General features: G+C 40.5%; 1 protein-coding gene across 1 annotated transcript in view; it reads right to left on the reverse strand.

Annotated features, from left to right (window-relative positions):
* The window catches only part of Ubtd2 (ubiquitin domain containing 2), a 67,899-nt gene extending 51,173 nt beyond the window's left edge, over nucleotides 1–16,726 (reverse strand). The window contains exon 1 of the mRNA XM_026401326.2: nucleotides 16,583–16,726. Within this exon, the coding sequence (XP_026257111.1) occupies nucleotides 16,583–16,652 (70 nt within the window). The 5' untranslated portion in view covers nucleotides 16,653–16,726. The remainder of the gene's footprint in view (nucleotides 1–16,582) is intronic.
* Nucleotides 16,727–17,593: the final 867 nt, after the last annotated feature.

The raw sequence follows: 17,593 nt of genomic DNA on the forward strand, positions 1-17,593 counted from the left end.
TCTAATTTTCCTAAGAAAGACATCAGCAATCCATACATCTCTTGAATCTTAAAGATTTCCTACACTTGAGGAATCCTAATATTCACTAAGAATCTAACAAAAAATGAGGAAAATATACTTTATTTGATACTGTACTCATTTGCCAGTCCTCCTTTAATGGGTTTCTACGTGCAGCCTCTTGCTTTTAAGAATGGTTAAGAATAAAAAAAGAATGTTCAAGGGCTGGGGTTGTGGCTCAGTGGTAGGGCGCTCACCTAGCGCATGCGAGGCCCTGGGTTTGATCCTCAGTACCACATAAAACTAAATAAATAAAAACAAGGTATTGTGTACACCTAAAAGAAATAAATATTTAAAAAAAAGAATGTTCAACAGAATCATAGAACATATTGATATTTTGGCTGGTCCAAGATTTTGCCACACAATACAGAAAGCAGAACTGAGGCTCTAATGTCAAATTCTCTCTACAAAGTTATAATGAAAATGATATTTGAAACAAACATTCAAAGCAACAAAAGACTTCTAGAAACTTGCCTCATGAGATTCATAGGTAAAGAGAGAAACATCTCAGGTGTCACAATCTGTTTAAACTGCATTTATGGCTATCACCATTACAAAGTCCCAAAATTTACTTTGAGCTTAATTAACTACATTATTTAGAAAGAAGTACCTCAACAAGAAATACCATATTCTTGCAAACTGCTCGCATAAAAGCTTTAAGAAACCAGCCCATCATTAGTTAGGTATTCCCTTTGCTCCAGTTTTCCTCAGATTAAGTTGTGGAATACAAATCTTGCACATCATTGTGATGTCAATGTCAACTCTATTAATTCCTAACTTTTAAAACCTACAGAAAGGTCAATTTTAGAGAACAGTCAACCCCTCCCAAAACAAAAAGCTAACTACAGTATTCCTATTACATTTCTAGAGTTGGAACATAAGTAGAGTCAAATCCTAGAACCTATAGCTCCATCGACCTCAATAGGCATTTTGTATCTCTTTGAACATTTCAACCCATTTTTGCTCTTTCTCTCACACACAGTATGCGCACACCCCCACACACTGCAAGTCTGAGAGGACGAATATCAAAATCCTTTGTTAGGTGGTAGGACAAATGTGGATGCTTTTTCTTAAATATACTTTTTGACATTTTTCTCTTTTTCCCATAAGGAGCCCAAAAGCTCTAAAAATAATGATAAAAGATTAGTCCTAAATAAGTCCTCATATAAAAGAGAAAAGAAAAAGAGACGGTGGAATCAAAGCTTTAAGTATTTTGTTACCCAGAAGGCAAAAATGATCATACGAGTGTAACAGTCTGAACTTCTGACCAGTTATTGATCTAGTTCAGCAAGGTTAGAATAAGTTTTTAGAGCTACCAAGAGTAAATACAAAGATCATTAATCAATATTTTCCTATTCATTAAATTTCAGCACTTTTCAAGACTTTGCTACAAAAATAACCTGCAAATGTACATTTTATACTTTCTACTTATTTATGAAATCTGAACTATTCCTCAGTGAAAACAGAATTTTGTTCTTTGTTCTAATTTTCTTTCATTTCCCTCAATGTGTTATCTGCACATCTTTCCTCTCTCCTTGATAAATGGTGATGTTCCCTAAGCTGACACTTTCAGCGTTCATCCTCACCAGAAGCTGAAAAAACTCCTCCATCCAGAAGTGGAAGTGGAAGTGTGTCCCTGTGTGTTCCCTTCATACACTGCTGAAGGACTTAGTTGTTTCCAGTCATTTGCTTGCCTCACGCTGGTTATGTCCTAAGTCCTCGTCATACATTTAGTGTTGGCATATAGAAAACAAAATTACACACACACCTGAGAACCTGTTTTGTACTCCAACAATTGATCCCATGTAGACAGTCTCCTCCTTGCTTCCAAGACTACATGATGTTTAATTTCATTCAATAACAGATAAGCCATTTTTCCCATTCCGAGTGCTTGTTACAGCTGAAGTGTCTCAGTCAATGTTTGTTTCTCATGTTCCTTTTCACAATGTCCTACTTGTTTTATGTAGTGGCACACCTCAATTTTTCATTTCAAAATTGTGACAATTTAAAGGCATATAAACCATTGCGTCATTTGGGAAGTCAACTATCTGTGTATTGTGCAACCATCACAAACACAGAGTAGGAAAAACCAGATCCACTGTAGTGTTTGTCCAAAAGGCCCCAAGTGTTAATTTTTGGCAACATAACAATAATCAAACACCCAAATGTTTCCTAGTCAACATCAAGTTAAAATGTGTAACTCCCAAGGTAATATCCTAAGTGAAAACTTATTGGTGACTACCAGAGGGGGGGGGAGTACAAGCTAAGACAGAATTCTATATTAGGACCCCTGGGGGTCCCCGACTCTCCCACTTTCAAGGTCAAGAGTCTAGAGAAGCAGGAACGTCCCTGTACCTTTTTTGAGCTATAAACCAGGAGCAAGAGCTTTCCTGAAGTCTTCCCCCACCACATCTCTGGGACAACCATTTTAAACAATCCATTTTCCACCAAGGGGGCTTAAAAACACAGTCCAAGAAAACCTCATGAAACTGCTTTCAAACTAGACGAGGCTAACCTTTCTTCAGGACCTCAGGAAGCTTGTTTCCCCAGGCAGTTCAGCTGCTAAGTTCAAGTCAAGCCTGATAAACTGAGTTTGGAACTGAAGGCCTTCTGTCTGGGATAGAAGGTAGAGGTGACGATGAGGGCAGAATTGAGTACAAAACAAGGTGGGCAAGGTCACCACTTTTTTGATGGATTCATTTAGATAATTAAGATCTTAGTTCAAAATTTTTATCTGGTGAAACACAATACAATCTGTTGACTAAGATTAAGGGCAACTACCTACTTCATTTTTCAATGCTGTCATTCCCACTTTAGCATATGAGCACCAGAGTCCTGAAGACCCACATTCTACTGACTTCAACTCAACTGTGTGTATGTGGTGAAGGCAAACACACACTTCTGCTGCAAGGAAACAGGGTCAACCAAACCCCCACTGCCTGGGAACAGAAGGCTGAGTAAGATGATGGAGGACACAGCTTACAGTTTGAGCTTCTCCTTTTATTCCTCATTCAGATCAAAACTTCTCTGTGCCTTAGTTTTCTCCCCTGTAAAAGGGCCATATTAGTATCAATCTTCCTCAGTTAAGGGGTCCTTGTAAGAAAATAGCATGTGAAAATTTAAAAATCAAAATATATAACACAATGTATCATTAACAATCATGGTTCTTCTCATATATTTAATTATATTCATAAACCTTACACTGAAAATCATTATTTTACTTCTTCCGTAACTTTCCACTTGTCCAACAAATATTTATTATGTGTCCATTATAAAGCACTCTGCTGATATATTTATATTCAAGTCCATTGCTATGTTTACTCAGTTACTAAGTATACTCAGTGTTATGCAAATATGAGTCTGGAAGGAAAATCTTTTTTTAAAAAATATTTATTTTTTAGTTGTAGTTGGACACAATATCTTTATTTATTTTTATATGGTGCTGAGGATCGAACCCAGGGTGCGCACACACTAGACGAGTGCTCTATCACTGAGCCACAACCCCAGCCCCAGGAAAATCTTAATAAGGAAAAACAGGACAAAATTTTGAAGTATATCCCTGTTACTAAAAATCTTGTAATATAACATCTGTTATAAAGTTAATGCATAAGATTTAAGGTTATATTTGCCTACATAATGAATTTCCCTCAAAATACAATACTTTAAATAATTTTTCAGTGAAGGAATATGGTTTACAATGAGAAGATAAAAACGGTGGGATAGTTCTGCCCCCTGAAGTGAAACTAGTCTCAGTAAAATACTTCAAAAGATCAGTTCAAGCAGAGAACTTAGCTCCTGATTCCTGCCCTCCTCTGGGATGCCCCAAAATATCTGCCAAGAAAACAAAAACAGGGGCTGGGGTTCTGGCTCAGTGGTAGAATACTTTCCTCTCACATGTAAGGCACTGAGTTCGATCTTCAGCACCACTTAAAATAAAGTATTGTGCCCATCTACAACTGAAAAAAATTTTTAAAAAAAGCAAACAAAATTCAGAGAATTCTTTAAAAACTGTTTTCATTACTCCTATTTATATGTTACACAGTATATGATATATAAGAAATCTAGGGGCTGGGGATGTGGCTCAAGCGGTAGCACGCTCGCCTGGCATGCGTGCGGCCCGGGTTCGATCCTCAGCACCACATACAAACAAAGATGTTGTGTCCGCCAAAAACTAAAAAATAAATATTAAAAATTCTCTCTCTCTCTAGAGACTCTCTCTCTCTCTCTCTTAAAAAAAAAATCTAAATTTCTACTTCACTCAATATATGCACAGAAATAGCCCAAGGACAACCTAACAAAATCACATGGACTAGGTGGGTGATAAATATGCATAATTTATTGTTCTTACCTGAAGTACTAGGTTTGCTAAGAATGACAGAACAACACAGAATACAACCAAACACAAAATAAGAAGGAAAACCTAAACAAGCTAATTAGATCATTGCCTCCTTTCATTAAAGGTTCAAATAAAAATCTATCCCAGAGTTAATTATTTTGAGAACAGTCTCTAAAACATCATGAGCTTCTCTACAATTAAAGAACAAATTAGTACAAAAGAATTTCAAAAACAAAATGAAATAAAGCCAAATAGTAAACCTTTTATTCCCCAAATGATAAAACCATCACAATTATCCATTTATTATTTCATTTTATTTATCCAGTCAGCAACTATTTATTGTAGATTACTAGGAACCATGCCAGATACCAGGGATATAATGAAAAACAAATACGATAAAGTTCCTAATCTCTCAGAGTATAGGTTACTCTGCAGAAAGGCAGGAAATAAACAAATAATTTCTAGAAGGAATTTTAAAAAATACATTAAGGGGGCATGCTATTTTTAAGAACTGCAATAAAAAGCAGCACACCTCATTTAGATCCCAAGCAAAGGGAACAGAGCAAAGGCCTTGAAATGGGAAAATTTTCTGCCTTATTCACCGGGTACAACAACCTTCACTGAAATCCCTGTTTCATTCTCAGTCTAATCCATTTTCACAAGCAACAGTTAGTTTTAACAAACGTGGCAGACACCAGACCTCACCTATCAGGTCCACCTCAGCCACCCATCTGAGTCCTTTTTTACAAGCCACAGACAAACCTGTCAAACACACTTCACCCACCCACTTTTCCAGTACTTCCTGTCTGAACTTCCAAAGGTCAAACATAAACCCATATGGCTCGATTATGTGCAAAGAGCTAAGTATTCCATACCCAAGAGTGGAAGTAGAGACGTGGAGGTAGGCGGGAGGCAGGGAGAGGAGGCATGAGAGTGCCAAGCTGCATTTCCAACTTCAAATGGGCTGAGAGTAAGGCTCACATAAATAATGAAACCACTTCCCTTATAGAGTGCATTAGGAACCCAAGCTGCTCTGAAAGAGAAAGATCATCTGGGGCTTTTTCCTCATCCTTTCAATAGCTGGCAAAGATGAACCGGGGGTGAAGGAAAGCAAACAGTCTTCCAGACTCCACAGCCACAAGGCAGTGAGCAATATATCTGTCACCATTTCACTCATCTCTTTGCCATCTTTTTAAAAAAAATATTTATTTTTTAGTTGTAGGTGGACACAATATCTTTATTTCATTTTTATGTGGCGCTAAGGTTTGAACCCAGTGCCTCACATGTGCTATTGGAGCACTCTACCACTGAGCCACAACCTCAGTTGCATCTTTAAAGTTTTTTCTTTCCTTTGTTTTAAGTAAAGCAGATAATGCTAAGTAGTTTTCTTAGCATTAAAACTAATTTGAATAGTATTTGCACCTCTACATTGTGTAAAGTTCTTTCAGAACTTTTAATGTTTTTTGGTGGTGCTGGGGATTGAGCTCAGGGCCTTGTACATGAAAGACAACCACTCTACCAATTGAGCTATACCCCAGCCCCACGTAAACTTCTTAATATAGTACTATTCTTTATTCTGTGAAAGTCCAAATAAATAACAAAATGCCCAACAGAGTACTATCCTCAGAGCACAGACAAACTGCAATTGGGTTAGGTAGATTTTTTTCCTAGGCTTTTATCATGATTTTAAAAATTGGCTCCAAAGAAGCCAAAGGAACAAAACAAACACTTGCTTCAGAGTTTCACAAACCCGATTCAGATTACTTTGTAAAATACACTTATTATTATTTTTAAGAACATTAATAAAAAAAGTTCCACAAATGTTAAATTTCCAACATAAAGACTATCGTGAGACATATTAGCTTACTTTGCTGGGTCAAAATGATTAGGAAGATACAGGAATGAAGCTTCTCTTGCCACCTTCAAGTATACAGGAGACTTTGGGAACTTTCTGCACACGTGTTACTGAATGGGAAAACAGTTCTGCATGGTGCTATTACAGCCACTCACAGAAAACTGCACAAGTGAGCACAATGTCTACACTCCACTAAATGCCAGAGCAAGCTCAGATGCATATGCTCAGTACATGCTGTCCACATCAGGGAAAAGAGAACAGAAGTCATGACACTGTGTGATGTCATTTTCACATTTTCTTTAACTTTGGAGTATATCTGACAGTATACATCTCAGTGTTGGTGATTCAAACTTAAAAAACCTCACACAGAACTACATGAGACTAAATAAATTCTTGGTTTTTTTTTTTTTTTTTTGTGTGTGTGTGTGTGTGTGTGTGAACCAGGACTTTACTCTATAAAATGAAAATAAAAGGAAATCAAATTCTGAGACTGATATGAGATACCTCAATGCAGTAAATGTGAGATAGACCCAAAAGGAAGACTCCACAGCCAAAAAGGTTGACTCCACTGATGTCATGCAATGTGAAGCTGGGAAATCAAGTGATTTATTGAAAGTTATAGAAAAGAGAGGTAGGGGTGGGTGTAACTAGTGCTCAAGGGTCCAGACTCTCAGATCTCTTCATTACACTATACAATCCTATTTAACAAAGCTCCTGGTCTACAATCAAGTAAGGAAATGTCAACATTTTGCTCCAACATTATTATATAGTCAAAAATCTGCTCCACACAAATGTTAACTGGGCCTAAAAGCATTGAGAGAACTGAAGTTTCTGTCCAGTGCAGCTTAAATCTAAAGTAATGTACAAGAACAACCATGAGGGCTGGGGATGTGGCTCAAGCGGTAGCGCGCTCGTCTGGCATGCGTGCGGCCCGGGTCCGATCCTCAGCACCACATACAAACAAAGATGTGTCCGCCGATAACTAAAAAATAAATATTAAAAAAAATTCTCTCTCTCTCTCTCTCTCTCCCCCTCTATCACTCTCTCTTTAAAAAAAATGTTAAAAAAAAAAAAAAAAAAGGAACAACCATGATACAAGTTTGTTTTAAAAAATAGAAGCAGGGGGCTGGAGATGTGGCTCAGCGGTAGCGCGCTCGCCTGGCATGCGTGCGGCCCGGGTTCGATCCTCAGCACCACATACAAAGATGTGTCTGCCGATAACTAAAAAATAAAATATTAAAATTCTCTCTCTCTCTCTCTCTCTCTCTCTCCCTCTCTCTTTAAAAAAAATAGAAGCAGGAGGAGGGAGGTTTATCAAAATAGTACAATGAAAGTTCAGAAGAAACAATTATTTCTGGGTAGAAAAATGAGAAATAGGCTCAGACTTGATCAGTAATGATTATCCCAATTTGGCAGATGGGAGGTGGGGAGGAAGAGTAGAGATCCACTATAGGAGGAAAACAGTTAAGTAGATATCTGTTAGAATTAAATCTACCTAATTTTTTCAGCTTAAGGAAAAATACAGAGGCTAGAAGCACACATTAAATGAAACTAGAGGCAACACTCAGACAAATGCAGACAGGTATACTCTATAAGACCTCAAAAGGTCAATGCCATAGGATCGAAAAGGAGGGTGGTTTCTAGATTTAAAAAGATCTGCAATGTGTAAACATTGACAAAATCTAATTTTGAAAACAAAGCTATAATAGAAACTTCTAAAAGTTTTACTGCAAACAGCAAAAATACAGCTTTAAAACACCCAATGTATACTCAGCAATATTTAACCTCAGCTCAATATATGGATATATTAAAAAAACAATCTTGATTCTTGCTGAGTTCAAGTCAAAGTAGCTGATGCAAGAATACATGCTGACTGTTCTTGGCCACAAAAGTGCACTTAAGTACATACACATTAGTAAAGTCTCAACCTATGGTCCTTGAACTACCAATGAATCATGAGGAGCCTGCTGATAGCCTAGTTCTGCATGACGAACTGGGAGGGATGATGAGGGGCAGTGGGCACAATCAGATACAGGTATCTACCAAATGAAGATAAACCATGCAGGTGGTCTGCAGTAGGGAAAAATGAGAATCACTAATTCAGCAATCCATCATTATATCCAATTAATTAACCTGTTATGCCCCAACGCCACAAAAAATATAACTAATTTGGTAATAAAAGCAAAAATTTGTTATTACTCGTGATTAACACCCAATTTTTTTTTCATTAAGACTCATTAAATAAAGTAATACTAGCTTAAATCTAAAGTAATGTACATGAACAACCATGATACAAGATTGTTTTAAAAAACACAAGCAGGAGGAGGGAGGTTTATCAAAATAGTACAATGGAAGTTCAGAGGAAAAAATTATTTCTGGGTAGAAAAATGAGAAATAGGCTCAGATTTATGCAAAAGTGCTGCAAAAGTCTTGCATTTACAGTTAAAAACAAAATCAAGTTTAAAGTCCATCTATTAAAACCTGTCCAAAAGAAAGAGCGATGTCCTGAACTAGGACTATCAAAAGTCAGAGAAATGATATATCCTATCATTTCCAAGATAGTATATAATGTCAATAGTATATAATGCTAATTCCTGATTCTTAGAGATGAAAAAACAGCCTAATTTAATATCCACAGCAAAAAAAAAAAAAAAAAAATCATCTGGACTGGGACTTCAACCTTTTTTGGTTGAACCAAAAAACTGAACAAAGGACCAACCAGTACAAAGGAAGTTAAATGAACAGGTAGCAGATACAAAGGCCCAGTCTTTTTAATGTAAACTCCAATGAGCAATCTCTTTCCAAAAAAGATTCATCTTTCCCCATATTCAATTCTTTCTAATTATGGCTTCCAAGACATGTATTTAGTTCCATTCCTGCAGACCTGCCCACCCAGAATATCACTGTGTTCCCACCTACTCCTCCTCACTGCCCATTTTCCTTTCAGTATTCTCCCCATAACTCCATGCCTAGTAAAAATCAACTACCCTCTGCTTTACATCAAGTAAATGCTTCCTAGTTCACAGTATAAATCTCTTTCCAAAGTGATATAAAATTTTATGCATCCTCTTCATAAAGCCCTAGAGTTCACCAACCAAGAAACTTTGGAGAATTTTTACTTCCACTGTTACACTAAGAATAAAGGGAGAAAAATGAAATCTTTAGACTGCATGCTAAATTTTGATTCATTATCATAGGCACAACGGAAAGAATAGAAGCATAAAAAGTTCTGATAAAACAACCTATTTAGATGATGTATAGGCTACTGAAAATACACAAGAAAGAGTTGTGCATGATATTTTTTGTAAAGAAATTCTTGTGGGGCTGGGCTTATGGCTCAGTTAGAGAACTCGCCTAGCATGCGTGAAGCACTGAGTTTGATCATCAGCACCACATAAAAATAAATAAACATATTGTGTCCACCTACAATTAAAAAATAAATATTTTTTTAAAAGAAAAGTCTTGTAAACAATATGTTTGTTCTGAATCACACCAACCTCTGAAGGGCTATTGGTATGTTTTAGGGTCTACCTTGTTTTAGGATATAATTAACAAACTTGGGCTAGAATTTCTATAAACATAACCAGAATGAAATACTACTGAACCAACTTATTTTCGGAAGTAAGAATCATCTGATCAAAACAATCAAATTTACCAGTTTCATAAGCAGACACACCTATTCTCCAATAAGGCAACAAAATTTACTACAATAGGTACCTAGTACATGTCAGGTCCTGGTTAAGGTGATTTCTCTCATTTTTCCGACTTATGTGAAGGTTCATGGCTCAGTTCTTGTATTTTCTGCCTCTTGCACTTGCTTACAGCATCATTCACTTTAACATCGCCAGTCAACCTCCCTTAGCCAATTCCAAGACCCACACTGGTGATCCTGAACTGGTAAGGAGAGTTCCACTGCTGAACTTCTAGATCATGATGTCTCTACTTAAACATTTTTCTGCCATTTATACTTTAACATACAGAATGCTGAACCAGGACTTTCCCCAAGATTTCTCTTTCTGTCAAGTCACCAATATTCCTGGTCACCTGGGTTCACAAACATGGTATTATTTTCTTTCTTTTATATCCCTATATCCAATAAATCACCAAATCACACCATTTTCCCTGTGGGTTCCTCATTCTACTCTCTTCCCATTTCAAGCAATCCTAGGCCAGTACTTCTCAAACTATTTTTTGGGGGGGTGGGGGATGACAGGGATTAAACTCAAGGGGTTCTTACCCACTGGGCCACATTCCCACCCCTTTTAATTTTTTTATTTTGAAACAGGGTCTCAAGTAAGTTGCTTAGAACCTCGTTAAATTGCTGAGGCTGGTTTTGAACTTGTGATCTTCCTGCCTCAGTATCCGGAGTCACTGGGATTTTAGGTGTGCGCCACCACTACCAGCTAGTACCTCTCAACCTTTATTGTGCATAGGCAACACTTGAGTTTCTTGTTAAAATGCAGATTCTTACTCAGTAGATCAGGATGGAGCATGAGGTTGCACATTTCTAACATGCTCCCAGATGACAGACAACAAGCTACTAAAGCAGCAAAGTGCGAGAAGGTAAATCCTTTGAGGAAATAGGCATACCCGCCTCCCACCACCATAATCCAAGAAATTATAATAGAGGTTCAATTAATACTCAGTGAGTGAATATAAGGCAGTCAGCACACACTGCCAAAGACAGCTCTCCTCCCCGGGAGTCCCGTCCAGTTTCCCCACATGTCCTGCTATACACACCACTCTAACTAACACAGCCACCAACTACCTCTACCCAAAGCATGTGTTACTTACATCCACTTTCAAGCCTCAGTTCATAACAATTCTTCCATCTGGTACTCTCTGTACCAGTCTGTGAAGAGCTTATCTTTAAAACTAGCTTATCTTGACCACTTTATACAGCTTCCTCGCCAACCCCACACAGCCAAGATCACTTTGTTTTCTTTATTTCCTCAGCACCTGCAGGTTACCCTGTGGTGTCATCTGTTCATATGGTGCTTTAGTTCCCTCATGTGTACACACTATGCTTTCTTAAAAAAGGATTTTGAATACCGAAGAGAATGGATTATGATTCCTCTTTTTGGATCAGTACAACATAGCATTCCGTGGGTAACTCAATGCTTCACGACTATAAAATAATTCCTCAGAAAACACAGCCAACATTATCTATAGATTAAAAAATTGAAGTGTGGGCTGTGGTTGTGGCTCAGTGGTAGAGCACTTGCCTAGCATGTGTGAGGCACTGGGTTCCATTCTCAGGACTACATATAAGCAAATAAATAAATAAAGGTCCATCAATAACTAATAAAAACATTTTTTTAAAAAGCTGAAGTGTTGGGCTGGGGATGTGGCTCAAGCGGTAGCGTGCTTGCCTGGCATGCGCACGGCCCAGGTTCGATCCTCAGCACCACATACAAACAAAGATGTGTCCGCTGAAAACTAAAAAATAAATATTTAAAAAATTCTAAAAAAAAAAGAAAGCTGAAGTGTTTATGCATTTTCTTTGCTAACTTTACAAAACCATTTTATTGTTAGTTAACCTTTCCATAGATGAGGCAGAAGAAATAAACTTAAAAATTTTCTGTTCATAGCTTAGAAAGCAAAAGTTACTTGTTACCTTGTAAATTACTGGTTATAGATCTATTTATTCTCTATTCATCAATGAAGGGTTAAAATAAACATATAATATAATGTATATATAAAACAAGCTAAAAGCATAAGCAACAAAAGATGACAACCTGACTCTAGTAAAATTACAAATTTTGTGTACAAAAGATACCATCGAGAGGGTATAAAGACAATCCGCAAAATGGGAGAAAATATTTGTAAATCATGTACCTGATAATAATAAAGAATTCCTACAACTAAACAAAAGTCCAAACACCCCATTAAAAATGGGCAAAGAACCCGAATAGACATTTTTCCAAAGAAGATACATACATGGCTACCAAAGACATGAAAAGATGCCTAATGCTAGTACTTATTAGAGAAATGCAAATCTGGGCGGGGGTTATGGCTCAGCAGTAGAGCGACTGCCTAGCATGTGCGAGGCCCTGGGGTTTAATCCTCAGCACCACATGAAAATAAATAAGTAAAATAAAGGTACTGTGTCCAACTACAACTAAAAAAATAAATTAAAAAGAAAAAAAGAAATGCAAATTAAACCAAAACAACACTGCTTCACAAACACAAGAGTAGCTATGATTTTTAAAAAATGGAAAATAACAAATATTGGTGAAGATGTGGAGAAATTAGAACCATTACTGTGGAAAACAGTTTGGCAGGCCCTCATAAGATAAACACAGAACTACTATATGACCCAACAATTTCACTACTAAGTTTACAGCCAAAAGAACAAAACAGAGACTCATACAGTCTCTCTGCTATAAGACACCAAAGTTCATATCTGCATTATTCATATCAAAATGAAGAAACAAACCAACTCACACCAATAAATGAATTAGTAAACAAAATGTGGTACATACATACAATGGAATATTATTCAATCATAAAAAGGATTAAGCCAGGTGCAGCAGCATACATCTGTAATCCTAGCAACCACAGAGACCTAGCCAGGAGGATCCAAGTTCCAGGCAGCCTCAGCAACGTAGTAGGACCCTATCTCAAAATAAAAAAAAGGACTGGGGTGCAGCTCAGGTAAAGCTGGGTTCAACTCCTAGTACTGCAAAAAGATAACAAATGAGTAACCATAAAATTAAAGGATACATGCCACTACAGGATGAACTGGGAGAGCTCCATCATGATAAAGTTGAAACAAACCATAAACAAAAGGACAAATACTACAAGATTCCAATTAATATAAAACATCTAGAATTGGAAAATCCACAGTGTCAAAAGTAGAAAGGAGAGGGAACAGAGAGAGATTGCTTATTGGATTCAATCTGTTTGGAGTGATAAAAATTTTTGGAAATGGATAGTGTAATGATTACATAATACTAGAAAATAGTGCCACTGAATCGTATACTTAAAATGGTTAAAATGACAAATTTTATGTATGTTTTACCATAATACAATAAAAGGACAAAAGGAAGGATGGGAGTAAGGAAGGAAATAATACTCTTTATTACAGCCCTGGATTTAAGTTCTGACTGCCATGTAGAAGCTATGTGTATTGAGCAAGTTACTATATTTCTCTGGGCTTCAATCCCTCATCTATAAAACAGATAATACCTCACAAGTTGTTGGGAACTCAATAAGAGAACTTAATCCCTTAGCACAAGACCTGTTATATAATAAATACCAGATAAATGGTAGATGTTATTATTCAAAAACCATTGTTACTCATCAAGTAGGTGTCTGCAAGGCTTCTATAAATGGATATCTAAAAGAACTTCATGATGTTCCCAAGACATTCTGGAAAAAAGACTAAAATGATGAGTGTCCAGCATTAAAGTTATCCTCCTGGAAACCTGGACACTTGTGACCACCAGGGCCAGCTCTCGTGGGATGTCACTGAAACATACAGAATGACACTTGCAGATCTTAACTTACACAGTACCAATTTCACAAAAGATGTAAACTAAGAAAATAAGCTTGTTGGCTGTCTTCAACTAATTTTATTGTTTTTTTCCTTGCACACTTATTTTAAAAAATCATAAGGGACTTAATTCCTTAGCAAAATGCCATGGGCAAAGCCTTGCTTAGAGGTTCTAGGTGAAAACCGCAACACTGCAATATCATCATAATAAAGCAGAGAACCATACAGCATAAGCTATCTAAAAATGTCAAAACAATGGGAAATCCTAGGAGCATGAAAACTGGAGAGCCCTGTTAAATAATTTTGCATAACTTCTATGACATACCTATCTTAATTAGAATTAGATATTTAAAAAAAAACAGTCTAAGTAACTGATTGCAAATTCGAATTCTAGGCAAAGTATGCTAGAAAAAGATACTAAGAGTGATTCCAAATAGATAACACAAATCTTAAGCTATTTCCATATTCTAAGATCTCTTGCAAAAAGTTCCAAAATTCCCTCTGAGAAGTAATTCACCTAATAAGGAGGTTTTTATTGATATACAAAATTAATCTGCACATGTAAGAGACTTGGATCCAAAGGAAAAGAACAAGTACCTCAAATGGCCAGAAAGATAAAATTTTAAGCTGTTTTTTTTTGTTATTATTGTTCTTTTATTTTATTTTTTAATATTTATTTTTTAGGTGTAGATGAATACAACACAATGCATTTATTTTTATGTGGTGCTGAGGATCGAACCCGGGTCCCACCAGGGGTAGCCAAGTGCTCTACCGCTGAGCCACAATCCCAGTCCTTTTAAGCTATTTTTTAAATAAGACTGGCTGTATTTGAAGATGCTCAAGGTATCCTAAAATGGTGATGTTTGTACAACATTAAGAATGTAATTAAACCTGTCATGAAAAGAAGACTATATTACACTCCATATTAATAATCATATTTTTCACAACCTAACATATCCAGATTAAAACTATTGACCACCATTGCATGTTTGAAAAGCTAAGATTTGGGAGTGATACTGGCCACATTATATTGTTATAATGTATGTGTGTACAAATATGTAACAAAAATTGCCATCAATATGTTCAACTGTAATGTATCTATAAAAATTAAGGGAAAAAAAGCGCTAAGATCTGTGCCAACACCCTTATGAAAAAGTTTTTCCCTTCCCAACAACAGACCTACTTAAAAAGCAAGAACTCTTTAACAAGTTAACCTGAAACTCACACCTGAACTAATTTCATTAAACAAGCAGCTCTCAACTATCATAACAAATACTGAACAATAAAAGCTTCCACAATTAAATTCCAGAAAGAATACTTTTACCCAGCTAGACCCTTCAGCAATCCTACCACAGTTACACAGGACCATGCCCTTTCACCAGAAGAAAATAAGGAAGCTTGGTGATAGGTATTCATTTTCCTAAACTTTTCTTTGGAAGATATAAAGCACAGTCTGTGGTCCAGAGAACCTAGTCCTCAAAGAAACTGATACTACAGCTTTCCAACAGGATACTACTGGTAATAAATTACCCAAAGCTAGGATGTCATGCTTTTAAAAGCCCATACTAAAATGCCTCGCTGGTCATTAAGTCACACCACCATAAGGCTTAAATAAATTAGCTCAAGTTTATTACAAAGAAAAGTATTTATTATAATGTTAACGTATGTAAAAACTTAAAAACACTATAAGAAGTCTTCTGTGTCATTAATAATTGCCTCGTTTAGATGAAGAATCATTCTGACCACCAATCTGACCTTAAACCAAGGGTGTTTAAAATCATGCTTTTTTTATCTGCTTGCTTTGTTGTACTGAGGATTTCAATGTGCCACCAAGTCATTATGAAGTGACACGAAGTGCACTACAAAGGAGCATTTCAGACTAGTTTTTCAAGGCCACCTTTACTACTGAGCTCTCAAATCATTTGCCCAGGATTTAGTCATACAGGATACCCGCAGATTTTCATGGAGTGACATGGCTAAACATTATATAATCCGGGAAATCCATCGGCCAAAAGTTAGGGACATATGGTTCGAGGACAGAGCTTAAGCGGCAGGGCAAGCGACGTGTCTAAATGTTAGTATGTGAAGAAAAAGTTGTAAGCCCTCTCATTCTCAAGCAATTCGGTGTAGGAGCTGACAAACATGCACCCACTTGGAAGCACCTAATATCAGGTCCAAAACAGACCCACACTGTCCTCGCCGCTGTTCCTAGAAGCGCGTTTCTCGGCTGACATTCTAACCTCCGCACGTTCGGTGCCACTTCGGGGGAATGTGCACTACTACTCTGCGGCTCCGCGGCTGCCGACGACCAGTCCCCACACGGCTCCACGGGCTGCTAACTAAGGGGAGGGGGCCTTCGTACTGGGAACTTTTCAAGTGCTGGTCCCAGGCCGGCGCTGCTCCCTCCCCGCAGCCGGGCGGGACCTGGCGGCCACCGCGGCCGGCACCCGCACGCGGGGTCCAAAAGCCACGTCTGGCCGGGAGAACGCTTCCCTCCCTCCTAACGCAGAGTGCGCCCGGCCGGCCCTGGAAACTCCAGGTTTAAATGGCCCGAGGCGACCGGCGGGCAGCTGTCATCGGACACTCGGGAAAGCCGAGCCGGCCACCCCGCGCCCCAGCGCCGCCATCCCGCCCCAAGCCCCGCGCCCGGGCGCCCGCCCGCCAGCCCCGGTCTCCCCCGCGCGGCGGACAAGGCGGCCGGAAGCGGGGCGCGGGATGACGCGGAGCGGGATGACAAAGGGGCGCGGGCGGGCGCGCGACCGCGGGGGTCGGGACAGGTGGCCGGGCCCGGCCGGGAACAATGGGGGGCCGCGGCCGCCCCCTGGCGCTCACCTACCTCCGGTGCCCTCCGAGTTCTCGTTGAGGCTGCCCGAGGAGTCGTGCTGGGCGCCCACACACCCGCCCATGGGGGCCCTGGCCTCGTCCGCCACCTCCGCGCTCGTCCGGCCCGCCGCCGCCTCGGCCTCCTCGGGCGCCGCCGCCGCCGCCGAGCTCCGGACAGGCGCGCCGCCCGCTCGCCGCTGGCCCAGCCCCCGCCCCCTCGCCGCCCCACCCACCGCCTTGGCTCGGCCCCTTCCTCCGCGCCCGCCGCCTCAGCCCCCGGGCAGCCAGCCCAGCAGGCCCGGCCCGCGCTCTGCTCTCGCCTCCGCCTCGGCCCCGCCGGGCCGGGCTTGGCCCATGCCGGGCGGGCCGCAGCGCCCGCCTCACTCCTCCCTCACAGCCCCGCACTGCCGCGTCCGGGCGAGCCCCGCGCCGCCGCCGCCAGTCCACCAGGCCCCATCGGCCCCCGCCCGCGGCGCCGCCCTCCGCACCCGCGCGGCCTGGGCTCGGCCCGGCCCGCCCGGAACCGCCGGGAGGGCGGGGCCGCGGGACGCCGCGCTCTGATTGGCTGCGGCCGGCGCGAGCGGCGGGGGCGGGGCACTAGCGGAGTCGAGGGGTCTGCGGAGGGGCGGGAGGGGGCCACGCGGGGAAGAAAGGAAGGGAGCCGCTTGGAGCGGGAAGAGCGGGCGGGAGGGGGCGAGGCGAGTTTGGGGCCCGCCCGGGCCGGGCCGTGCCGTCTGCTCTTTCTGGCGGAGGCGGGTGGGGAGGGGACTTGGAGAAGTAGTGAAGGCAGACGCGCAAGCAGGCTGGGGCCCGGGTATTCGGGGAGGGGGTGCTGCTGAACGTGGAGGTACCCGCAGCTCTGGAGTTGGTGCCCGGCTCTCTGGGTCGATACCCCGCGTCTGGGCTTTTCTGGCCTGCGCCCTCCCCAGGCCCCCGAAAACCACAGCGCCCCATCCCCGGGGGCGTCCCTGTCTGTGGTCGCTCCCCGCGCTCAGGTTACGGGCACGGCGAGCGGTGCACCGGG

Source organism: Urocitellus parryii, chromosome 1 (assembly GCF_045843805.1).
Source record: "Urocitellus parryii isolate mUroPar1 chromosome 1, mUroPar1.hap1, whole genome shotgun sequence".
Classification (NCBI taxonomy): Eukaryota; Metazoa; Chordata; class Mammalia; order Rodentia; family Sciuridae; genus Urocitellus; species Urocitellus parryii.